General features: G+C 39.4%; 1 protein-coding gene across 4 annotated transcripts; it reads left to right on the top strand.

The window, feature by feature from the left end:
* Positions 1-322: 322 nt before the first annotated feature.
* LOC133133846 (tyrosine-protein kinase BTK-like) lies at positions 323-21539 on the top strand. Of its 4 annotated transcripts, none has more exons than XM_061250097.1 (19): positions 325-416; positions 4450-4505; positions 6033-6194; positions 6701-6805; positions 9924-10005; positions 11895-12023; positions 12433-12494; positions 12613-12776; positions 15545-15607; positions 16330-16384; positions 16677-16756; positions 17052-17179; positions 17451-17525; positions 17682-17853; positions 19017-19233; positions 19442-19506; positions 19744-19862; positions 20637-20794; positions 20924-21539. In XM_061250097.1, the coding sequence occupies exons 3-19, from the start codon at positions 6054-6056 to the stop codon at positions 20993-20995; spliced, it is 1887 nt and encodes a 628-aa protein (XP_061106081.1). In that variant the 5' UTR covers positions 325-416; positions 4450-4505; positions 6033-6053; the 3' UTR covers positions 20996-21539. The 4 variants fall into 4 exon arrangements, with proteins under 4 accessions (XP_061106078.1, XP_061106081.1, XP_061106077.1 ...); XM_061250093.1 differs by having other exon boundaries at positions 326-416; positions 12583-12776; XM_061250096.1 differs by having other exon boundaries at positions 360-416; positions 4456-4505; positions 12583-12776.
* The last annotated feature ends 5680 nt before the right edge of the window (positions 21540-27219 follow it).

Below are 27219 nucleotides of genomic sequence, written 5' to 3'. Positions count from 1 at the left end.
AGACAACTAACCCCCAAATGCTCCTGACGAGCTGGTCGGCATACACTGTGCCTGCCCTCTGCTCCTATGTAACTAGGATGGGTTTAATGCAGAGGACAAATTACCCCACAGGATTCAATGAAGTATATCTTACCTATCTTATCACATCTTTATTTACTCCAATATTTGTTCTAGTTTGGCCCCAAATTCAACTTTGGCAAAACACAATACTTAAGCTGGAATTCTTAACCTTTGCTTTCAGAGTAAAGCTTGTGAAGAAATAGAAAAAGAAGCAGGAAGCAAAAGGGGAAATGAGTAAGGCTAGTTTTTCAGAAAGGGTGGGGTTTGGTGCCTCACTGCAACAGTGGAATGAGAGTGGATATGTCTTTGTGCTATCTCTTCTACAGCACTGCAATCAACCTACTGTCAGAGAGGAGGTAAGCTTCTTAATGCTCACTGTATTATTACAGAATTCAGAGTATTGCTGTTGTAGTGCGCATGAAGAATGGAGTTGACTGTACAGGACTTTTGTAGGCTGTTGTTATGCAGGACTAACACCTAAACCAATATTCCTAATTCAAGTGCACCATATAAACATTATCATACTACCCATGGCCTTCACAGAAAACCGTATTTGACCATTAATGTGCCCCTGCTCTTTAAACTGTTCACATAATTTAAAGCCTTATGTTGAATTGTTTATATACTATTCTCATAAGAAAATTATTTGCACAATAAACCAGGATAATATCTCTCTCAGCAGTTAATTCCATTAAAATGATTAATTTCCTCATTTAAAATCTTAATTTAATACAGGATTTCAATTCGGTAGGATCAGACAAAAGTTCTCATCTAGTCAAACAGATACCTTATTTTACTGACAAGTTAAGTGTGTTTGTGTGCGTGCAGGCATACACACTTGTGTCCATGCATGTGTGTCCACGAGGGGAAACACTTCTGTTATAATGGTAAAGAGAGGTCATGCTTTTGACTAGCATGTCAGAATCATGCTTTCCTTGTTCCTGCTGTTGGCCTTTGCAATTCTTCTTGAGTACTTTCTGGAGAAAGCTATTTATACTGGCATTTAATGTGGAGTAAATGTACACTTATTTGCTGAGCCAGGTGCTGAATCATGTTAATTTGGTAGGTTTTATCTCCAGAGAGTAGGGCTAAGACGGACTCAGATTAATTAATACATTTATTAATTTTATTTTAAGAAAGTGGTGACAAAAGGAAAAAATTAAAGACTAAAGGACCACAGCAAAGACAATGACACCAGCATCTCAAAATAAGCTTTTGTTCTACATACACTGATTGTTCCAAAAGAGACCATCAGAGTATGTAGCTATGGAATATCTCTACTGTATTAGCCCTTGGACTGGGTCAGGAATTTGTTTTTTCAATGAAATTCTGATGGCCTCTAAAATCACTTTGTTAATACATAGAGCATGACAGGATTAGCTAGTGTATGCATGAGAACATGCTTTTTTCCACCAAAACTAAGAGAATTTGCCAAGTGCCAAGCTGATGCACCAACCAATGTTTCAACAATAATGAAAGAGCTATTAGCATTGCATGATATGGATATGAAAAAAATTAAAGTGACATACTTATAAAGGAGAAAAGACATGAAGAGAGGTGTTTTGAGGAAAGTCCCTTTTATCTGCTTAATGAATCATGACCTCTCTGTTGACTTAAAAATACACTTTGTATGCGTGTTGTGCCACAAGGCATGTTTGCATGTAGTGTGGAGCTTTAGCTATCCAGCAGTATCGGTGTTCTTTTGATGCAATACATAGCTATGTGTCACGTGGGCTACTTCAAAAGAGTCAACATCACCAGTAGCATTCATAAATGTATATATAGCATCTTTTCAAACCTTTTTCTACAATGCTTTTACTTGAATAATGTATAGGATATTATAAAGTAGTATGGCATCATTATTAATCCAGACATGAATGAGACAAGGGGAGAATCCAGAGAAAAGGAAGTTTGTTTTTCATGTTTGTTTCATTCATGATGTACATGAATAATGCATTTACCATTCATTTCCATTCATTTTACATAAGCTTAATTCCTCCAAAAGCAAAAACGCATATATATTATGCCTGATTATACTAGATAATGTATAAATGTTATACATTTACATATTTAACTGGATGTTCTGTCAAATTATTTTTGACTGCCAGTAAATGTCTTCCTCATGGGTAATTTTCACCATAACAGAAATGTGTCATGTTTGCAATCTGATAAAGGCAGGAAGCTTCAAGCAGGAGTCTGGTCAGGAGAAGTTCCTCTGAATTAAACAACTCATAGTGTGTGTTGAAACTTATAGTGTGTGCTGTCAACCCAGTACTATAGTACTCAGTTACACATCAAGTTATCCACCTAGAAAAAAAAGTCTTATCAGTTGACTAACTCATTCTATTTCTCAAGAGAACAAAATGCATTATTCATACAGGTAGTCTGTCTTCAACATTTACCCACATTTATAAACTATTTTATAAGAGACATAAGAAGAACTGACTCATCTGGGGAGCATATAGAACGATTTCATTGTTTTTCTTAAAATATTATTTAATATGTGCCTTGCAAGCTAGTGAAGCTACAAAAAGAGGGGGTTAAGCTGCATACAACTCTCACTAATATGTTACGAAATCCATCAAACTTCATATCCTTGACTGAAGTAAAATTTTGTATTGCAAGAATGATGCAACTTCAAAAATTTAGATGATTATGATTAAAAAGTAAAGTGAAAATGCATAGAACAACACATCTGAAAGCCAGTAGTATAGCAGCTTTCATTTTCTGTTCTCTTAATTAATCTGGCAGTAAGTGAAGAAATAATTTATTTTCCTCTTCTTTTTTTTCCCCCAAGTTTTGTCTTATACCTTCATACGCAACTATCAAGAGCAGTTATCACACTGATACACATGTGTAGAGTCATATTATTGTACCAGTTTAGGCAAGGCCATGTGTCACATGCTTAGAACATGTAAAGATGCCTAATGTTTTGGTTAATGTAGCAAAGTAGTGGCATGCCAAATATTTCATTATCTACAGTAAAGTAATTGACAGCAGGAAATGGTTAGAGAGGCCTTGTGAATCAGCATTCTATACATCCAAGATGCAAGTGCCAAAGCTTTCACAGAAGGGAGACCAGTTGAGAGCTGCTATTCTTAATGTCTATTGGCAATAGGAAGGGGAAGGTAAGTGTGTCTGGTTTCATGTAGAACTGAAACACAAGTGTAATAGGGAGATGTGTGGTTCAGCAATAGGGATAATAATGACACAATGCATTGCAGCTGAAAGTGCTCCACAATTATACATAGATCCATAGAAATAAGTAGAATAAACCAGAAAAAATAATGTTAATAATAATAATGAGAACTGTCACAAAAGGTATTTTAAACTTGCTCTAAAACTTGCACACCAATGGTGCCTTGAGCCATATACCAAAGCCTAGGTACATAAAAGGAGAAAGCAGCCACACCAGTTATTTCTTAAACACATCTGGTTGTGTACAGCAAACACAAACTGTCCTCAAAAACCCAAGGTATGGCCTAAGAGTTTTGCCTTTTGAGAGGCGGTTGTGTGTCCACTTTGCCCCCCAAAGAGGGCAATTTCATCCTAGTTTGTACTGGTCCTATAAAAGTGTCAATATCTCAAAAAGTATTTACTGGGCACACACAGTTGAGGATTTAAATTAAAGAAGAAGGGTTGTACCATTCAGAAATGTATTTATTGTATATTTGTGCACTTGAACATGATGTCAACATGTGTACAAAATATGGTAAAGATATTGACAGGCATTCAAATTTCAAATTAGTTTTCCCAAGTCTTCAAGTGTCCCCAAATCTCTTCAAATACAAAACATCTGCATGTATTTTTGTCCAGACAAATTATTATAAAGCATGCCCAAAGTCCAAAAAGCTCACTCAACCTAACGCAACAGTTTTGCAGTTTTATTACATTGCAGTTTTTTGTATGATATAAATATGAATGCAACAATAATTTGAGATGTCAACGACTCAACCAGAGTGGATGGGGTTAAGAATTGAACAATTGCTCTACATTCTCATACAACAGAATAGAACAGAAACAGAAGAAATACAGAATTTAAATGATTAAGAAAAGTGGATTTGTAATAGTTTCAAAAACATTTTTTTAAATGCTATATGGGTAAATTCATCCAGTCTGCACAATGTGTCATGCAAATTCCTTTCTGAATAATGAACAATGATAGAATATTAGTCAAGGTGGACTTGAAATATGACTTACAAATTCAAATTTGAATGAGGAGTGTAATAGTAAAGTAAGCTGGAAGCAAAAGAAATATCACCAAATGGTCCTAAATACTGCACACTGTACAACACAACTCATTTATTTATCAAATTCTGCATTTATCACTGATTGGACCTTACAGGCTTAAGGTCTTACTCTTCCTAGCAACACTATTCTGTCTGTCAGTTTCAGATGCAGTCTTACCCCAGATGTTACCACCGTTGAATGCTCATGAATTGCAGGTACATGACATGGTGCTGCTGATGTGAGAGAAATATTTCTGTTAATGACTGAAAGCCATAGGCCTGAAGTCTGGCTCTTGTTGCATGTTGTACTATGCTGTGATGAAACAGACTCAAGCATCCAATTAAAAGCTGAACCGCTGCCATGGTGTGTGCAAAGCGCAAAGACACTTTGGGCTCTATTTTCCAGAATCATTACATTACATTACGTTACGTTATAGGCATTTGGCAGAAACCCTTATCCAGAGCAACATACAGTTGATTAGACTAAGCAGGAGACAATCCTCCCCTGGAGCAATGCAGGGTTAAGGGCCTTGCTCAAGGGCCCAACGGCTGTGCGGATCTTTTTGTGGCTTGACCAGGGATCGAACCGCCGACCTTGCGTGTCCCAGTCATTTACCTTAACCACTACGCTACAGGCCGCCCGCATATTGCATGGTGCATGGGCGCAGTCAATTGCGAAGTGTGTGGGTGTACTGTGCATAGCTGTTGCGTTAGCTGTTGGTATATGTCCATCTAGAGACAGGAGTGCGCAGCTCAAAGCCTGTTGTGCAGGTGGAAAATGGCTGAATTATGCTGAATATATTATCAGTGGGGGGTAGCAGCTTAATCCATTAATAGCAAATGTATTTATTTTTGTTTAAGGTTCATATTATATTAATTACATATGCCAAAAGATAAATTGTTAGAAAATATTGCATCAGTCATTAAACTCTATAAATGCAGTCTATCCATAATTTGTGCCAGTACTGTTGCTATCATATCATCATCAACTAGTTAATTAAAATGAAAAGATTGTTCAAGTTGCATTTATTGTCATTCATCTCATTACAGACAGGTATGAGAAAAGATCTAAATGGTAAATTATATAGCGCCTTTATCCAAAGCGCTGTACAATCGATGCTTCTCCATTCACCCATTCATACACACACTCACACACCGACGGCAATTGGCTGCTATGCAAGGCTCCAACCAGCTCGTCAGGAGCATTTGGGGGTTAGGTGTCTTGCTCAGGGACACTTCGACACAGCCCAGGCGGGGGATCGAACCAGCAACCCTCCAACTGCCAGACAACTGCTCTTATGCCTGAGCCATGTCACCCCCATGTCCTGTGTTGTGATCTAAACACAGGACAGCCATAAACAATTAAAAACAGAAATAAATACAGGATCATACACCATATACATAATCAAGATCATTTCTCATGAGAACCCAATCCCCGAACACAGAGGATTTATTATGTATGTAAGTATGTATGAATGTATACATACATTTACGTCTATGTATGTACAGTGCAGTCTGTAAGTATTTTGGCAGTGTATGCCAATAGTATGCCTTTAAGGACAAATTTCTATTGAATCCTATCTAAGAAATCCCCTGTTGCTTGCATATGTATTTTAAAAAGAAATCAGAATTGAGGTTGATGTTTATTTGACTTTGATTGCAACTGATTCAAGTGGAGAAAGTTTGAATATGGGACTGTTATGCACCAGGCCAATACGGTTGTGTCTTCTTTTGTGTCTCCAGATAGTCTAAGCAGTTGAGAAAATGTCAGATACAATACTTGAAGACATTTTCATAAAACGATCCCAGCAGAAGAAGAAAACATCACCCCTAAACTTCAAGGAGAGGTTGTTTGTTCTGACGCAGGAAAAGATCTCCTACTATGAATATGATGTAGAGAAGAGGGTATGTCCTCTTTCCAGCATAATGTACACAGCAATTTAGAATGTGTTCATACATCACTGGCCCTAGCAATATTATTTTTATTTGATCTTATTTTTCTTTAATATTGTTTTATTTTTCTTGTTATTTTCTTGATGATCTATAATGGTAACTACAGCCAGCTGTAATGAAAGGTACCTGGGGAGGTTCCTCAACAAAACAGTTTGCATGGATTTTTTAATCACTTCAAGCTTTTTTCAAGCATAAAATAAACCAGCTATATCAAGAGGTATTTCGAGTGTTACTTCCAAAAAAAAGATGGATATTTTATTTTCAGGAAATGTTTTTATTTCATTTTATTTCACCCATTTCAACAAAACAAAAGAGATAATGTCCAGAGATATTTGTGATTTATTATTATGGCAATTGCAAACTAACTTATACCTACCTTTAGAACAGCCCTCTACATACAAAAGTGCATCAGAGCCCTGTCAAATTGACTTTCTCCCTGGATTTCTCTTTGTGACCAGAAAAAGAAGTGCCTGAAAGGGACAGTGGATGTGGATAAGATCAAATGTGTGGAGACAGTGTTTCCAGAGCAGAGTGCACCCATTGAGCGTCAGTTCCCTTTCCAGGTCAGTTGCAACTGTGTATCTGACACCAGTAATATCTATATCCTCCAGTGCTGCCACCTCTATCCCTTTTCCTCCCACGCTCACTCAGGTCTTTGATCCAGAGAAACGGTCTTCTTCCCTTCCTTCCTCACTTATGCCTTTATCCCTTAAGCTAAAGTTTATGGTGCATTAGTTTGAAGGGATTTAAGATTGCAGGGGGGAAATCCTTGCAGAACATCAGGCTGAATTATTTAGATCCAGTGGTGAAACTGGGCCAGAATTGATGAGACACCCTAAAAAACGATGAGATTTCAAATAGACTTCTTCTCTAATGTCATTCATCATTTTATATTCAATTCCATTTATTCAGCCTCTTCATGTTGCACGTAGTGCATTCAATTTTTATAGACTTCTTGAACAGGAGCCTTTTGAGACAAATGTTCACAGCCCACTATGACTTCTGATCAAAGGAAATGGGTAATTACTAGAAAATGATATGTACCTTCTGTCCCTGTACTAGCTACGTTCCAACTCTCAGTTGCTTATCCTTGGTTAAACTGGGCCTGATATACTGGACTTGATTTGTCCATTCTTCATAGCCACAGGGAACATACACCCTCTTGGTAACAACGTATTTGCACTGCAAAAGGTCACTCTCTTAACAAGCCTTTTAGTCTTGTAATAAGACTTAACTTATTTAAATATTAGCCTTTTTAAGATGTTTGCTTAACATATTTTCTTATTCCATTGTTATAACATTGGCAAATATTGAGATGAGATCTGCTTGACAAGTAAAATTTTCTTATTCCATGAGAAAATATCGTCAAACTGCCTTACCTCATTGGCATTGGGGGACTTGCAGTGTTGACTGTCCAGTTATAAAGGCAATGCTTTTCCTTTCAGGAGAAACACATTTCACTTGTTATATGGCAAGTGAAAAATTAATTCCTTGCTATTATGACAATAAAACTTAAGAGCACTCACTACCTGTCGGCTGAGCCATCAGATATAGTGATATGCTTCTCACGCTAGCAATAGAAGAAAAAAAGAAGTGAAGCACTCCTAAAGCTGCGCAGGTGCTGCAGCTGAAGCCAAAAACAGGCCACCAGGGCAGTCATCCCAAACACTGCTGCCCCTGCCACTTGTACTCTAACGGAGACATCTGCCCTAACCAAATTTCATTGGACAGATTATGCTTCATTTTTTAGCAATGATCTGTGGTTTGAGGAAGTGAAAGAACAGCTCACTAGCATCGGTGAGTTGCAAGACCATGTCACAGGTTGTACAGGATTCAATAAAGCAAAACATTTAAGAGTGTACCCCTCTTTCAAGTACTTTTACATAGTAATGCCATTATCTACATTTTGTGTAGGCACTCTTGAACACATACAAGCATACAAGTTTACATACAAGCTTCTCTGACAAGTAACCGTAATGCAGTTGCAAAGTATAGGCGTTCTCCCCATCCGTGTGAAAACCAACTACAGTATAACTTCCAGTAAAGAACCGACTATGTGCATGTTATTGAAGTGATGACTTAAGTTATTTAGTTATTGACATTACCTTTCCAACGGTGTATAGTTTGATAGGCTTGCATAAAATAACACAACATTTTTTCACCTGCATACCAAAACCATGGCATTTTCAATAAGAATGCAGAGACTGTTGCGCTTCGGCAAAAACAGCTCTTGAGATTTTATGCCAGAAAAGTTTGACATTTTACAAGATTCCGAGGAATCTCTCATCTCAGTGAATGTTTCTGAGGAAGACAGTGAAAATACCTTTGCCTCCACAACAGAGGGCATTTTAAGTGATGTGACCCCATTTAAAATAGCGTGAGCATCTAAATACATTCTCAAAATATATTATTATTATTCAGTAAGCTTATGAATAATCCATGGACCATGGAATGAATATATTAGTGTACAAGATGTTATTATTGTCATTTTCGTACTTATTTTTTATGATCCTCTCGACCTCTTGGTGTCTGAAGAGAGCACAAGGAGAAGGAGGTTGAGACAGAGAGCTAGGGGGAGGGTGACAGGCGGGGGGATAAAAAGCGTTGTTGTGCTCAGGTGGAGCACAGCTAAAGCAACAGATCTTGATGCAGGCCTCAGTTCATTGCCGTTGCCAAAGCCAAGATTGGCCAGCATACGTGGAGCCACATAACTGACTCGCCGCTCTGAAAGTGGGCGGAGAGAGGCAGGGGCTGAAAGATCGCCGAATACAATCAAGCCCTGATTGCACTCGCCTCGGAGTCAGTCATGGGAACTTGAGATGATCCGGCTTGTAGAAGGCTTATCGCTCTCTAATATCCTGTCCTTTTTTTGGAAGAAATTCTGTATTTTACATCTCATAAAACTCATAATACCATTTAGTTTCCATATGTCCGTTTGGAGTCTCAAAATGTCCTTTTGGGAAAGCTGCCAAGCATAACAATGCATAATGCTCATTTTTGGTGATATTGTCATCAAATTTTTCCAGACTTGTAGCTCCATTGTGTTTCTCACCGCATCAGCTACAGCCACAAAAATATGTATCCATTCAAATACAGAAAAAACTTCTCAACAAGAATAAAAGCTTCCTCTTTCACTGTGTTTGGGCTTCTGTAACTTTGCTTAAGTAATATTGCGAGATTGCGACTTGGATAACAAACCCCAAAGGGTTGCCTTTCAGGAGAGTAGTAGTCAAAAGGGTTCAAGCATTTTATTTTCGGTATGTAATTTCCAAGCTTGTGTCAAGAAAAGGGCTGATGTTTACAGGGTTAAACAACACTAAAATGAGAATTTATGTGAGGCATGTACTAATTAATTAAATTTATTTTCAATATGCTTGTGCTTTTTTATGTTCTGCTGCATGGCATCAGTAAATACTTTCTTTCTGTTTTTTCTCATTGTCATGTCACTGGTAAGTAATATCTTCCAGTACAATGGAAAATGTGATCCACTCTTTATTTTTTAAAGCATAACAGTGGAAAAAAATCATCAGTAATTCAACAGTTCTAATGATAAATGGTTGCAGGATGGGGACCATTTGAGAAAAATGTTGATTAAGGCAATGTGGGGTATGAATTGCTGCAGCAGGGTTTCAGTACCCTTTTTTAGAAGGCTGATGAAGACATCATCTATCACCCACACAGATTATCTATGATGAAGGACCACTCTACATCTTTGCGAAGAGCGATGAGATCAGGAAACGCTGGATACACAAGCTGAAACAAGGTCAGTTCCTTTGCATTCATATGCCTTTCAGGTCTATCAGAAAGGCACATTCATATACAGTCCCCTCCAAAAGTATTGGAACAGATACAATTCCTTTGTTTCTGCAATGCACTGAATACATTTGGGGTTAAGATAAAAAGATGAACACGAGACAAGATCAGTATGTCAGCTTTTATTTCCTGGTATTTACACCTAGATGTGTTAAACCACTTTTAACATAGCACCTTTGGTATCAGACCACCCGATTTTTAGGTGAACAAAAGTATTTGAACAGAGAGCATTTAAATAAATGAAAGTAAATAACACTTAATGTTTGGTTGAATATCCCTTGCTTGCAATAACTGCATCAAACCTGCAACCAATTGATATCACCAAACTGTTGCATTATTCTTTTCTTCTTTTATTATTTTTTTGCATGCTTTTCCAGGCTTTTACTGCAGCCTCTTTCAGTTGTCGTTTGTTTTGAGGGGATTTTCCTTTGAATCTCCTCTTCAGGAGGTGAAATGTATGCTCAATTTGGTTAAGGTCTGGTGATTGATTTGGCCAGTCTAAAACCTTCCACCTTTTCTCCCTAATGAAGTCCTTTGTAGTGTTGCCAGTGTGTTTTGGGTCATTGCAATGACCCAAAGTTCCTCCCAATTAGTTTGGACGCATTTCTCCATAAGTTGGCAGACCAAATGTTTTTGTAGACTTCACTCCAGAAGCAGCCATGACACTTCATCTACCTCTTCACAGATCAGCTTGCATGTTTTGGATCATGAGAAAATCCCTACTTTCTCAACACGTTTCCATCACTTTGGTTGAGCTTAATCTTGGTCTCATCAGTCCATAAAACTTTGTTCCAGAACTTTTATGGGTCATCTCTGTACTTCTTTGCCAATTGTAATCTCGCTGATTCTTACTACTCAGGTATGGTTTCCATCTTGTGGTATATCCTCTATATTGCTGCTCTCTAAGTTTTCTTTGAGCAGTTGATCGAGATCTTCAACCCTGTGGAGACTGTTTGTGATGTCACTGACTGATAATTTGGGGGGTTTCTTCACAGCACTCAATGTTTCTGTCATAAATTGCTTTTTCAGGACATTCCAAGTTATACAAGCAATCCCCAATGCCTGTGCAACAATTTCTCATCTTTTCTAAGCTTCAAAATGGGTTGCTTTTCTCCCAAAGACAGCTCTCTTCATGTTGGTTTAACTTTTCTAACACAAATGCAGTCTTCACAGGCAAACCCAAGGCTAAAAAAACCAAGAGTAGACATTCAGAACTATTTATTGTTTAACCAATCAATCTAACAGGAAATATCTGGACAACAAGAAACACCTGTCAGTCACATGTTCCAATACTTTTGCTCATCTAAACATTGAGTGGTCTGATACAAAAGGTGATATGTTCTAATTTGTTTAACAAATCTAGATAAAAATACCAGGAAATAAAAGGTGAAATTTGATCTGTCATCTCAGGTACATTTTCTTCTTCTGAGTTCTTCAAACTCAGTTGTCTTCAGTCTGTAGCAAAAACAAAGGAATTGACCTTGTTGTTCCAATACTTTTGGAGGGGACTGTACCTATGCATGAATTATGATGCATCTCCAACATACTAATTCTGGTTATGGTTGTGGATTTTTCATGGTTTAATGTTATGGATGTAATCTGTTCTTGGTTAGCATAAGTGCACAGTGTTTCAGTCATGTATTTACTCTGGTATGGGAATGTTCTTAGGCAAGTTTGCCATTATTATCCATATAAATAAAGTGAATTCACTTATTTTCTTCTATATTGAAAGTCACATTGAATAAGTGTCTGCTAAATGACTGTACTACAATGTGAGTTGGGTCATTGAAATTAAGCTGCCTGTAAAATGTATGTTTTCCTCCTGTTTTCTGGTCACAGTGGTACAGTTCAACAAGGACTTGGCACAAAAGTATCACCCATCCTTCTGGATGGAGGGAATGTGGCAGTGCTGCATGCAGGAGGTCAAGCAAGCTATGGGCTGCCAAGTGCTGGACACCAAGAATAGGGGTCAGTGCCATGTCAGTGGAATCCTGCTCATGTAGCTTTCATGAGTCCTTTCTTATGTGATGCGAGTAATGCTGCATATGACATTTCTGGAATTTAACAAACACTTTCAGTAGTAATTATGATGTGAGGTCTTCAAGAGTTCCATCCCTGCAGCGCTGGGCCAGGTATCACAGGAATACCTAGTCTGCCTGGAGATAAGTTCTGTCTGATTAATACTGTCTGTTGCCTTCTGTCCTCTGTGTCTTATGATGATGAGTGAGTCATAGTGAATGGGAAGTAAAACCAAAAGCTTCAGCTGGTTGGCCTCTTTTTTAAAAGTGCGTAACAGATCCTTACAGAAGACTTAGTTGGTTTAATATAAGGACTAATGATGTAACTCCCTTCCCTCTCTTTCTTGTTATCCTTCAAGGATTCTTCAGTAATGCATCGCGACGAAAATCCAGGAAACCCCTACCTCCAACCCCACAAGAGGTTTGGGTCTCTGCGACACAATTCAACTTTCTCTCATAGAAATACATGTGATAAAATATTTGTTAAATGATTGCCATCACCTTCTCAGGAGACAAGTCCTCAGTCATTTCCTCCTCAGCCCCCACTCCAGCCACGGACTAGCTCATGCAAAGGATTTGCAGTGACAGCAGAGTATGACTTTGCACCCATGAGTAATCAGGAGCTGGAACTCCAGAAGGGGGAAGAATACACAGTCCTCGAAATGTCAGAAACAAACTGGTGGAGAGCCAGGGACAAATATGGGTGAGAAAGCCATTGAGATACACAACCTGTTTGAATAGAAAAGGAGGGGACTGGAGAATGATCACTTGAACTCTTGACTTATTCTCTTACTGTTCACAATGTGTGTCCCACAATGTGTGAACCACCGACCTTGCGGGTCCCAGTCAAGCTCCTCCCTCTCATCTTCCTTTGACTCTCTGTGTCCCCTCACCACCAAACTAGCTCGGGCCTCCCCCCCCAGTCCCTGGCTTTCTGATGCTCTACGAGCTGTCCGAACCAAACTGCGGGCGGCGGAGAGAAAATGGAAAAGGTCCTGTCTCCCCAGTGATATAGCTTCCTTCCATGCCCTCTTATCATCTTTCCATTCCTCTGTCTCTCTAGCTAAATCTTCCTTCTTTCACTCGAAAATTAACGCGGCCGCCTCTAATCCCCGCAAACTGTTTTCAACTTTCTCCTCTCTTCTGGCCCCCCCTCCCCCCCCACCCCCCTCATCACTCACACCTGATGACTTTGTCTCCTTCTTTGAAAAGAAGGTCGATGCTATTCGCAATTCCTTCTCCCAACCCTCCACCCCTGCTGACCCTCCTACCCTCCCCAACTCCCTAACCTCCTTTTCTCCCCTCTCTGACGCCGACACGCTGAAACTCCTTACTTCCCACCGCCCGACCACCTGTCCTCTTGACCCCATCCCCTCTCCCCTCCTACAATCTATATCTGAGGACATTCTCCCTTTTCTCTCCTCTCTAATCAACACCTCCCTCTCTTCCGGCACCATGCCCTCTTCCCTGAAGAGGGTCAGAGTCACTCCCCTCCTCAAAAAACCTACTCTCGATCCCTCTGCCCTGAACAACTACCGGCCTGTCTCTCTTCTTCCCTTTCTTGCTAAAACCCTGGAACGGGCGGTCTGCTCCCAACTGTCCACTTATCTTCTCCACAACAATCTCCATGACCCCAACCAGTCTGGCTTCAAGAGTGGCCACTCCACTGAAACCGCCCTGCTCGCGGTCACTGAGGCACTCCACTCTGCTAAAGCAAAATCCCTCTCCTCTGTCCTCATCTTCCTCGACCTGTCGGCCGCCTTCGATACAGTCAACCATGAGATTCTGCTCTCATCGCTGTCTGGGATGGGTGTCACAGGTTCTGCACTCGCTTGGTTTTCCTCCTACCTCTCTGGTCGCTCCTACCAGGTGACTTGGAGGGGCGCACTCTCCGACCCTCAACCCCTACGAACTGGAGTCCCGCAGGGCTCGGTTCTTGGGCCTCTCCTCTTCTCGCTATACACCATGTCTCTTGGCTCTGTTATCTCTTCCCACGGCTTCTCTTATCACTCCTATGCTGATGACACCCAACTCTTCATTTCCTTCCCCCCTGACACCCAAATCACCACACAGATCTCTGCCTGCTTGGCTGATATCTCTGCATGGATGACTTCCCATCACCTGAAGCTCAACCTTGCCAAAACTGAGCTTCTCTACATCCCTGCTAAGTCCTCTCCGTCAATCGACCTCTCACTGACTGTGGAGGACTTTGTAGTTTCCTCCTCCCGTACGGCAAAGAATCTTGGGGTGACTCTTGACAACTGCCTCTCCCTGGCTCCACAAGTATCCTCCACTGCCAGAACCTGCAGGTTCTTTCTGTTTAATATACGCCGCATCCGTCATCTCCTGACGGAGAAAGCCACCCAGCTCCTAGTCCAGGCGCTCGTCATTTCCCGCCTGGACTACTGCAACTCCCTCCTAGCCGGTCTCCCAGCGTGCGCCATCAAGCCCCTCCAGCTGGTCCAGAATGCTGCAGCCCGCTTGATCACCAGTCAGCCCAGGTCTGCTCATGTCACCCCGCTTCTCATTGGCCTCCACTGGCTTCCTATTGCCGCACGCATCCGATTCAAGGCCCTAGTGTTGGCATTTCAGGCTGCTAAGGGGACTGCCCCACATTACATACAATCCCTGATCACTCCCTACTCCCCAGCTAGACCACTCCGGTCTGCCAGCTCTGGTCGCCTTACGGTTCCCTCTCTACGGGCACCTGGCGGTCGAGCTGCACGTTCACGCCTGTTTTCCGTTCTGGTTCCGCAGTGGTGGAATGACTTGCCTACCACTGTCAGGACAGCAGAATCCCTCCCCCTATTTCGACGCAGACTCAAAACACACCTCTTCAAACTCTACCTTAGTCCCCCCTCCTGATTTACCCCGCCCCCCCCTTCTGATACCCCTATCCCTGTCTAACCCCCCCCCCAAAAAAATAAAAAAAATAAATAAATAAATAAATAAAAAATTGCACTTATGATGACGACTATATGTTTAGAACAGCAGTCCAGGTGTATTTTTCTAGTTCTGGATGTGATGCTTTGACTTGTGGTAGAACCTATGCACTTGTAAGTCGCTTTGGATTAAAAGCGTCTGCCAAATGACTAAAATGTAAAATGTAAATGTAAATGTACCTTAACCTCTATGCTACAAGCCGCACTATACAGTACACCCGACATATACAGTAGAGACTATTTGCTCTACCCTCATAGCCTTTTCTATGCAAATGATGAATGGGGTCTTTTTCTGTAATCAATCAGAAGAAAATATTCAGAAAGAGGAGTCTACAAAAATAAAGCGAAATGTTTCTGCATTTGTCTTACATCGTCAGATAGAAAACAGTCATTAATGGCTCTGTCTGGAGTTCATCCTAATTTGTATTTTGTCTGTAAATATTCTCAAAGAAACAATTTTGCAGCCCCAGAGAAAACCATGCCCTTGCCAATGTAATGATTATTTTTCACACTTCTTATTTTTCTCCAGCAAAGAGGGCTACATTCCAAGTAATTATGTCACCAAGGCTGGAAACGGGCTTGAGACGTATGAGTGAGTAAGATATTGTGAGCTGTCACGACCTTCCGGAACGAGACCATGAAAACATAAAGACAGGGTTTCATCTCCATGCTTCCCCAAGAGAGGATTTCCTGTACATCTATGAGGTTCCCCCCTGAAGACTTCACTACTGTCAAACACGTGTCTAAAAATGTTTGATTCACTGGATAATGGACGTTTAAAATGCAAACATTAAAATTAAAATGATAAATGCAAATGTATTGGGAGCACACACTGCAGACGTATTTCCTTTAGCTCAAACCCTGTAAGCCTACAAGCAAGCAAGCCCTGTAGCAAGATAATGAAATGCATTGAATCCATATATCCTGCACCTACTTTGTAGTACAACATAAAACACAATTTTATTGATTCATCCAAAAAGTGTAAACCTGGGCCAAAGCGAGTCAACTCTTTTTAAAAATAATTTTCGGATAATAATAACACAGCAACATCAAAAAAAATCTATAAAATATTATATAAACAAACAATAAAAAACATTTTAAAACCAAAATAGAGTTCAGTTCCTAATCTAGTTTTAAACAAGATCAATCTGATGCAAAGCATACATGTAAACAAAATAGATTCTAACAGGATGAAGGTCTTCACTGTGATGAGCACATTTGTATCATGTGACTATTATTTCCTGTGTTGTCTGGAGGCCTTGTGACACTGTCCCTGCTGTAGAAAGGATGTCTGTTCCTCTATTCCCTCTGCAGCTGGTATTGCAAGAACATGAACCGCAGTCAGGCAGAGAACTTGTTAAAGCTAGAGGTGAGTGCTGAGGAGACAGACCTCATCCACACTTTACCTGGAATCTTTTAAAAACTAGTTAACCTTTTTTATATTGATACTGTAAGATTTTTAAAATTTTCTAATTTGGTGGGATTAAATACTAAGAAATGCTATGCAAAGTCCTATACCAACTTGGCATACAAATGTGTTGTACAGTGTTACTTTGACCCTCTGTAACTGTATAAAATGTTCTTTGTGATGACACTTTCTCAAACAGTTCCAGGCAAGATCAAAAAGTACGAAATATTGATCTATTACTCTGTTCCCTCAGAACAAAGATGGTGGGTTTTTGGTACGAGACTCAAGCAAAGCTGGGAAGTACACTGTGTCAGTTTTCACCAGGATTGGAGGGTAAGTTCAGACTAGACTTGTCAATAGCATGGAATTTTTTTTCCAGTGAAAGGGCATGGCTAAATGTGATTAGATTTTGGGAAATTTAGAATATCAAGGAAATGAGCACTAAGAGCAGAACCAAGCCTGTTGAGAAATGCAAAATCTGTACCGATTTCCTGGTTTTTAATGGGGGGCTCTCCATGTCACTGCCCTGCAGTCAAAAGCACCTGAAGCATAACCAAACTGGCACACAGATATGCTGTGGCCCTCCCAATCCAGTGGCTCTAATATTGTGTTTTCTCTCTTCTCTAAGGGAAACAGTGGGTAGCTGCAAGCACTACAACATCTGCATCAAACCACAGGGTCTTTTCTACCTGGCAGAGAAACACAGCTTTAACAGCATTCCTGAACTAATACACTACCACCAGCACAATTCTGCAGGTGCTCTTTTGTGCGGGAGGTTCACCCAACAAACACATGCACACAACCACAAGCTGACAATTCAGACTTAAGAGAGATTATTCACTGGCCTTCTCAAAATATACATCCCTAAGAATCTCTAATGGAAATGTGTGACTGCGTATATACAGTATACAGTATAGACTGAGAATATACAGCTACAGTATAAAGTGTAAATGATTCAAAAAGCATGTGTGACCATGGATGCAACTAGATATTTAAGAGGTCTTGCTCTGTTTTGTCCTGTTCTTAGGTATGGTGAGCAGACTGAAGTATGTTGTTTCAAACAAAGCCAAAAATGCACCCTCCACTGCTGGCTTAGGATATGGTAAGTCTGTGATAGGGTCACAATTAGATGGGATGCCAAAACAAGTATACAGAAGGGTGGCTAGGGTGTGATCTGCACAGAATGTTCAGTAAGCATGAGCATCAATTTGGATATCCCTTCCCTCTCAGCTGAGGCATTTCTGCTCTTGGGCCACAGGTGTCTGGGAAATTGACCCTCGCCACCTAACCTTCATCAAGGAGCTGGGCAATGGGCAGTTTGGCGTGGTGAAGTATGGGAGGTGGCAAAAGCATCATGATGTGGCCATCAAAATGATCAAAGAAGGCTCAATGTCAGAGGATGACTTCATCGCCGAAGCCAAAGTCATGATGTGAGTGTGTATGTAAGTCTGTATGGTCACGCTAGGACTCGGAACTGTACTGTCCTCTCGGGTCCTCTTCACACTTGTTCCTGTGTTCGATCTGCACTTCGTTGTGCATCACTCTGGATAACAGCGTCTGCTAAATGCTTTGTAATGAGAGCCGGTTGCCAGCTGCCATTTGATGTTTGTATTCTATATTTTGATGCCAGCTTGTTATAATATGGACCTTTTGGGGTCAGGGTTAGGAGGAGGAGCCTGTAGCATAGTGGCTAAGATACATTACTGGCTTGCTGGCTCAAGCCCTGGTGTAGCCATGATAAGATCTGCACAAATATTGGGCCCTTGAGCCAGGCCATTAACTCCACATTGCTCCCTGGAAACTGCATGGTGGCTGCCCTCTGCTCCCAAGCAACCAATGATTTCTCAAATGCAGAGGACAAATTACCCCATGGCGTTCAATAAACTACAGTACTGTGCAGAAGTCTTAGGCAACCTAGACTTTATTATATTATATATAGCCTATATATATTTTATTATATATAGCCTATATGTTGTTGTTTTTTTGTGTGTTAGTATAAAAGAACACATTTGAGATTTCCAAATATTCCTTTTCCAAAATATTAAATTTTACAGAGACATTTGTGTATTTAATTTTAAAAAGTAACATATTACTGTAAGCAATTGACTACTTTTTACATAAAAACTTGATCAAGGCTGTCTGAGATCAGAAACAAGGAGCCAACCAAAAAGTTCTCCAACATGGAACAACCTCCCTGCTGCTTGTCTTATGGAACTGCAGGACAACGTTGGCTATCTCAGAGAAGTGATGCAGTTTTAATGCCGAAGGGTGGTCACAAATTATATTGATTTGATTCAGTTTTTAACTATTCTGCCAAATTACTAAAATGTAGTGTTAAATGTATAGTATGTTTATTTATGACCTTTCATTGAATTATTTTTGAAAGAGTCTTATCTGTGCAGAATGTTATACAGGTGCCTAAGACTTTTGCACAGTACTATATATAAGTATATAATCATCTTCTTCTTCTACTACTTTTCTCCCTGCTGTTTTAACATTGAAAATGTATAATTAATTGTGTAAAAAAAAATAATTGTGCTATTTCCATCCATCTTTGCAAAGAATAACTGAGCATATACTTGCATTCTATTAGGAAGCTCCGTCATGAAAATCTGGTTCAACTTTACGGTGTCTGCACCAAACAAAGGCCCATCTACATTGTGACAGAGTTCCTTCCCAAAGGATGCCTTCTTGACTACCTACGGGATTCTCATAAGAAGCCAACTTCTATTCAGCTCCTGGAGATGTGCAAGGATGTGAGCGAGGGCATGGCCTACCTGGAATCCCAACGCTACATCCACAGAGACCTTGTCAGTACCAACATGCATTACTCTGCTCTGGTTCATAAAGTACAGAATATATCATAAGCACAGCCAGGAGAGGAGGGGGACATAAGTATCTGCAGTTTTTCAAGTCCAAATAGCTTAAGCAGTGAAACATATTTAATGAGGAAAATGGATCATCATGGATTATCATTGCTGCATTAAACATGCATTTCCATCAATCTTTTCTTTTCAGGCTGCCAGGAACTGCTTGGTAGATTCCAATGGGACCATTAAAGTCACTGACTTTGGACTGTCAAGGTAGAATCTACGCAAATTTCCTTAAAATTATGGCACCTACAACAAGGTGCAAAATGACATTGATTACTATTGTTTACTTATTTTGGTGGTATCAAACTGGATATTTACTAAAGTAACCTTTGTAAAAATGGCTATATAACAGTTCCTTTGGAATTGTCTGAGAGAATCCATCTGTGGTTCTACTCAGTCTACTGTTCACTCCGTCATATCACTCAACCTCTTTTCTTATTTTCTCAGGTATGTTTTGGATGATGAGTATACCAGCTCTGCAGGCTCAAAGTTTCCTGTGCGCTGGGCTCCTCCAGAGGTCCTGCTCTACTCCAAGTTCAGCAGCAAGTCCGACATCTGGGCCTTCGGTTAGAGCCTGGCCTAAACAAAACTGGTTTTATATTTATCATTATGTTTATCACATTTAATTTTCAGCAGAATTTCCAATTAAATAATGCTTTGTTACATACTTTTTATTTAACACAAAAAATTAAAACACAGCCATTGAGTTGTGCCATTTGCTTATTTCATATTGAAGATACCCAAAAATGTAATCTTTTATAAATCATTCCATCATAATGACTCACTTTCTGGACATTAATGTTGCTTAAATATTTTTAAAAGATGGATAAATAATAAGGGAATCCTGGGTTGTACAGGTTTGCCCTGGATGTTTCATTTATCAATGAATTTATCATTTATGGTTGACCTCTTGCTCATATGTACATTCATTAAGTTTAAAATATGCTTTAAATACTAATTAAGTACATTTGATCACACATACAAAACAAGAAGCTTTTTATTCTTAAGTTATTATTTTTATGTTTTGTGCTCTAAAAAGCTATAAATAGTATTTCCCTGTGTGCCATTTGCTGAGCTGCACTGAACATTCTGTAAAACATCATAATCGCATCCAGTACTTGTGAACTCAACAAAAGTGGAGCTGTGAATCACTGAGTCAGTAAACCTGGTCTTTGTACTGAACTGAATTAACTGATCAGTAAATGGAGTCTAAATTTATTTCAGTAACACCCACCTTCCCCCTCACTCATTAGCTTGATTTAAGATTTTGTTTGAACTTTTGTTTTGAGTCTTTGGAATTGTTTTCCCTTAGTTTTGCTTTTTCCCCCTCACTCCACCAGGGGTCCTGATGTGGGAAGTCTACACCCTTGGCAAGACGCCCTATGAGCTCTTAAATAACACAGACATAGCGCAGAAGGTGCCAGCTGGCCTGCGTCTCTATCGCCCTCAGTTGGCCAATGACAGAATTTATGGTATTATGACAATCTGCTGGTATGAGGTGTGTAATCTACTGATGATATAGCTATTGGTTACATGTCAACCAATCATTTTGACATATTGTACAAAATATGTACAATCAGGAACTTATAGTAACTATAGTAATCAGTGGCATACATTTTTCCCTTAGAAACCAGAAGAACGTCCAACATTTCAGGACCTTGTGACAACTGTTGAAGATCTACTGTATGAGCTTCAGTAAGTGGGAGTCTAAAAGAAGGATCTGGAATGTTCATAAAGTGTTCCCTGCATTACCTCAAAGAAACGTTTAACTTGGGCCTCACTGCCTTGGTGGACACCAGTCCAGTCACCTTTTACAGTTGCAGATAATACAGTCTAGCATGCTAGACTTCTGTTCACACAAGTGATCTCAAGCCAGAGATCTTTAAGGACCCAAACAATATGAACTGTGGAACAATGCTGTTTTTATTTAGATTTGCTCACGCTTGAAAGTCTCAGGAATTATTTCATGTATGCCTCTGTGTATTTTCAAATGGCATCCACAGAGTATGTTTGTTGATGGTAAAAGTCATACAAGTGAACAAATTGAAATCAGCACTGCTTTCACACAGAGCCTTTGTTAGTTTTATAGTGTTATTAAATCATTCAAAATCATTATCTGCATTGGAACCCACATTTTTGTGTGTATGTCTGTATGTTGTTCTTCTTCTTAAAACAATGCTATGTTGGGGTTATGTGCATTTTCAGTTATAATTTCAGAGAAAATAAAAATCCAATGTTAACAATGTAGCCTAAGAGATGACTGATAACATATATCACCATAGATTTACATGTGATGGTAACAGTGCAGGTTTCACGAATAGTGGCATAATTTTGCTGTGATAGGGTATTTTTACTAGGGGTACTACATTATTCGTATCTGTATCTGGTGTGCACTTTTTGGTTGAGCCTGCCCCTTCGTATCGGCACCACTATCCACGTGCCATCACACTCGCCCTTTAAACATACACCCACGTTGTCCTAAAGCACTATACTCTTAAGCAATATATCTGTCACTGTTTGTTACATAACTAAAAGAATGCAGATACAAATCACTCAAATAACATACCGTAAATGACAAACACTTGTGTGGAAGCTGGTCAAACTCCCGTCCAGATCCCCAGCCCACTCATTCTCACAGCAATCTGTGACAGAGGCAATACACCTCATTCAGTACACTGGGCTTGCATGGATTATCAGTAGGTTTGAAAATAAGTAACGCCGGACCAAACTGCCCCATATCTTGTTATCGGGTGACGTCTATCCGTCACCCACACTTTACTACTAGTACAGTCGGTAAAGTAGCCGGCTAGGCTCTCAACCACCACCTAAGGTTACAATAAACAGGCTTATTTCAATTGAGCTCCTTTACCATTTTAAATGTATTCATTGACATGATCATTGAACAACCGGATTCTTCTACTGCTATTCTGTTTTTTTCCTCTTTACGTTTAGACATCCAATCCCATGTCTGTAAACAGGTAAAAATTAGTAAAACACAGCGACGATTGGCCATATGCCTATATTTCTTTTTAATTGGTTGCAGAAATACAAAAGTTTACCTTATCACCTAGCAACTGCTGCACAGGCTGTCAGTCTGGTGCGTGCATTCACTTCAACGACCCCCACCCAGGAGACCTCTGGTATGCGAGGTTATTGGAAATTTAACAATTCCCTTTTAAATGATGGCTCTTTCAATGATTCTATAAAAACACTAGTAGAGGAAATCTTTGATGATGGCTTAAATAATGATTATAGGAAAAAATGGGAATTCTTTAAATATAAGGTCAGACATATTGCGATTAAAAGATGTAAGGAATAAAAAAAATAGCCTCGAAGTTGATTTGATGAATAAAATTGACCTTTTACTGAAGAAAGAAAATATTACCTTAGGAGTAGAACTCCAATTGAAGGACGTCCAGCTACAGTTAGATCAAATTTATTTAGATATGGCAAAAGGAGCATTCACTAGAGCTGTGGCTAGAGGATGGTGAAAGGAATACAACTTATTTTTTTGCTCTTGAGAAAAGAAATTCTAAAAGAAAATCATTGACTGCCCTTAATATTAACTCCTTCTAAAGACCCAAAGTTGATTTCTAATTTTGTCACTGCATTTTATGAAAAATTATATGAATCCAACTTTAATGCAAAGGATAGCGCTAATTTTATGGAAAAAATGAATACTAATATCCCCTCAATCGATGAAGATTTTAAATCTATTTGTGATTCTAAATGGTCAGCTAGGGAAATTAAAGATGCATTATTTTCAATGAAGAAAGGCAAATCACCAGGTATTGATGGTTTATCTGTCAAATTTTATTTCCACTTTTGGGAAGTGCATCAGTCACAGTTACAATGAAACAGGGCATTATATCTCTTATCCCCAAACCCGATAAAGACCCTTTATTGATAGATAATTGGCGTCCTATCACTCTTTTGACAATAGATTATAAAATATTGGCCTTAACATATTCAAACAGATTAAAGAAATGTCTAGATTCCATTATAGCTGAAACTCAAACAGGATTTGTGAGAAATCAACACATTAGTTGTAACATTAGATTAATTTTGGACCTGCTGGATTATGCAGATGCAGTTGATTCTAAGGCTCTTATTTTGTTTTTAGACTTTTATAAGGCCTTTGACACAGTTGAGCATACTTTTCTTTTACAATCTCTCAAGGCATTTGGCTTTGGTAATAACTTTGTTGACATTGTCCATATGTTTTACAAAGATATTAACAGCTCAGTTACAATTAACTTTAACACTTCACATAGATTCAAAATTAATAGAGGGGTGAGAGTCCATTGCCGAAAGATATTAATTTAGTTGAACAGTTGTCTTCTGCTTCAGGTATAAAAATTTACATTTCAAATTATGAAATGATGTCTCTCCGTAACTGTGACGATTCTATGATATGGAATATCCCAGTGATGAATACGGTCAAGTATCTAGGTATTCACATGATTGAACCTTACAGCTAGACAGCAACTGAAGTTCTCCATAAGGATTAAAAAAGGCAAGAATATTCTCATGACTAGGAATTACACACATTAACATTCCTTGTTTTCTTTTAGTTTTTCCCCATTTTTTTGTTTTTGTATTGGCACTTTCTGCTGTGACGTCAGGCAGCGGGAGATACCTCTGTTCCACAAGTGATTTAGTTTCCTAATTGATGTGGGAAGAATGTGAACGCAAACTGAGATTGGTTTTTGGTGAGGACATTCAGAGGAAAAGTTTATTCTTACTGCATGTCGTAGGTATTTACCGGTAAGCACGGCTTAGGGAGAAGGTTACTGCATGTCGTATTACACCTACCGGATTCGGGGAGACTAATTATTTTAATTAGTTCTTCCTCCGCTTTTTGGCTATCTGATACGTTTTCTCAGCTCGGGGAGTTTTACAAGTAGATGGCTGCCCGCCATGCAAGAGATTTTGCTTTGCTCGGTTTTTCTTTTGTTTCTTTTATATCCCCTAGAACAATTCAATTAAACTATCCGCAAAAGCACCAAGAGCACATGCCGCCACAGAAGGCAGAACAATTGGGCTGGCCCTGGCAAGAATAAGGGGGTTGTCTTCCAACAGAGGTGAGTCACCTGTGGAAATGGAGGATGTTGTCCAATGCCATTTAGTTTTTGTTTTTCTATTAGGCCCAGAGCGCACACCTTAGGGTAGGAAATGTCTCTCTCATTGAGTCCAGTCAGGTGGATCACTGTTATTACTATTCAGTATGCTTATAAATAAGGAACCAGCCTGCTTTTGAATAATAAATAGCATGTGAAATTATGGAATGTGTTTGACTTATTAATGGGGGTCAGGTATTTGACAAAAACTTAAATGAATGGACCTCAATGAATATATTAGTATACAAGATGGTATTAGCTGCAAAGAGAGGGTGTTTGGGACAGAGAGGTAGCAGAGGGTGACAGGTGGGGTGCAGTATAAACAATTTTTTTCATGATAAAAGGTGTTGTATAGTTTACTAAGCAAAATGCAGTATTTTACACCTCGTAAGACCCATAATATAATTTTGTTTCGATGTTGTTATGTTCCTGTGTTCTGTCTGTTAGTTTATCATTGTTTATTATCGTTATTCTTGTAATTTATTATTTTCATATTCAGGTCTGGTGCTGTTTATATTCATTCATATAGTCTTTGCACTCGTCTTCCCCTGTGATGTCTGAGTCTGAATGTTTATGAGCCCAGTCACTCCCCTGTCTGCATGCCCCACTATTTGGGCATTTACGGTAGTTCCAGGGTTCCAATCTTGCATTCCTTACTTCCTGCTTTCTCTCCATTTCATGTTTGTACATAGCACTAATATACTAATTCCAACTAACATAGAATTTGTACAGTACTAATTATACTAACACACTAATATGTTCATCAAACTAACAAACTAACATTCACTAGTTTTGGGTATTTGTAATTTAAATCACTTAACTAACTTACTAGCGCATCTCCAGTTTCAATTCTGCTCTGTAACTCCGCCTCCCTATTCTATCACTGATTACTTGCTTAGTTTCAGCGAAGTATTCGCACCGGTCTCTCCGTTTCTCTGCATCTCCTGATTTTGTGTAATTGTCTACTCCCTAGTCCGGAGCCGTTTATATTACGTGTCTCTTTGTGAATCCAGTCTGCGTTTTCGTTTCCCCCTCGTTATTGTCCTATTACCCTTTCATGTGTCTCACCTGGGGCCTCATTTATAAACGTTGCGTAGGCACAAAAGAATGCGTACGCCACTTTCTAAGCAAACTTTGGCATTTATAAAAAACGAACTTGACGGGAAAATGTGCGGTTCTCCACGGAAACTCTGACCCATGCGTACGCACATTAACTGGAGAAATTTGAAACTTAGTGTTGTATTGTTGAATCTCGCTATACGGGTTCTCTCCCTTCCTAAGTGCAACACAACATTTGGCGACGAGAGAAGTCGAAAATGATATACGACAGATACCACTGTGTAAAATAAATCGAAATTGATTGTTGTTGATTGTACTCTTAAAGGGTTCTGATTTTCTGCATGTTTACACTAGGACTCGGAACTATACTGTCCTCTCAGGTCCTCTTTGCACTTGTTCTTGTGTTTAATTTGCACTTTGTTGTACGTCGCTCTGGATAAGAGCGTCTGCTAAATGCCATGCAATGTAATGTAATGTAATGAAATATTACCTCTCACGTATCATATACGAAGAGTTAATTTGCAAAAACGGATAAACGCCTCTCTTACAACGAATAAACAAACAGCTGTTTGATTGATGCTCCCTGGAGTGCCCAAAAAATATGATTTAGGATGATAAATATAAACGGAGATGTTCTTGTAAAATAATCCCTCAAATATGTAGACGAATTGTTAAACAATACTTCATGTTATTAAATGTATTCTCATAAATAATATGGTGAACAGTCGGACAAATTGCGCTGCACTGATGCCGTTTACAATGCGTCAGTCAGGCAGATACGAGCATAGTTTCATATATTGTTATCATATTCATATATTATGTTTTATAATGTGTTTATTGTTATACATTTTTGTTCGTTTTATCTCTTAATTTTGTAACTGTTTTCAATGGTGCTAGACAAATAACATGTATTATTATTATTATTATTATTATTATTAATATCATCGTCATCATCACATTCGTTGTGCAGAACTGTTCGTCATTTACAATCAATCAGGATAATTCCCACACCTGTAGCTTTTCAGAGGCAATCAAATGGCTGAAATCCCTTTTCTTGGCCTTCTTTTCAGCGTTTGCCATTGTCGTCTTCGTGAAATGCATATTCATTAGGGGTGTTTCACTGCCTATTTATAGGCAACTGTGGGCGGGACATGAAGCTGGCAAAGTTGCGCCACACTTAGAGTTTTATAAAGGAAAACTGGCGTGGGACGTGCGTATGCACTGTTTTATAAATCAGAATATTTTTTTGCGTACGCACGTCCTAGGTTTCATGCTTACGCAACCTTTTGACGTGAATCCTAAGCACAGTTTTATAAATGAGGCCCCTGATGTTTATTTGTTAGACCGCCCTCACTCCCATGCCCCGCCTAGTTTGTCTCATTCCCCTGTGTATTTATACCTGTCCTTTTCAGTTGCACCTTGCTAGTTTGTCTTATCCTGTTTCTTAGCCCCAAGCCCTTGTATTCCTTCCCCCGGTTCTAGCCCCTTTGTTTCCTGAGCCTTTGTTTCCTGAGCCCTTGCCCTTCTGTCCGGTTGGTTTTTATTTTCTGTTTTCTTCTTGTTTATTACCCCTGCCTGTTTTTTGGACTCTGCTTTTGGATCAACCTTTGTACTTTTGCCTATGTGGACTGACAGATATTTGATCTTGGCCTGCTTTGGATTACGCTGTCTGCCCCTTCATCTGGCAATTAAACCTGCCATTTTTCTGCACCCCTGTCTGCTTTTGGTTCCTCTGTAATACTTA

Source organism: Conger conger, chromosome 7 (genome assembly GCF_963514075.1).
Source record: "Conger conger chromosome 7, fConCon1.1, whole genome shotgun sequence".
Classification (NCBI taxonomy): domain Eukaryota; kingdom Metazoa; phylum Chordata; class Actinopteri; order Anguilliformes; family Congridae; genus Conger; species Conger conger.
The sequence above is the reverse complement of the archived record's forward strand: the minus strand, read 5'-3'. Positions and strand labels throughout refer to the sequence as shown.

Coding starts and splice junctions, on each gene's coding strand:
- LOC133133846 (XM_061250094.1), top strand. CDS start 6,054: ATGTCAGATACAATACTTGAAGACATTTTCATAAAACGATCCCAGCAG. Junction 6,806..9,923: donor AGCGTCAGTTCCCTTTCCAG/GTCAGTTGCAAC, acceptor TCACCCACACAG/ATTATCTATGATGAAGGACC. Junction 20,795..20,923: donor TGACAATCTGCTGGTATGAG/GTGTGTAATCTA, acceptor TTTTTCCCTTAG/AAACCAGAAGAACGTCCAAC.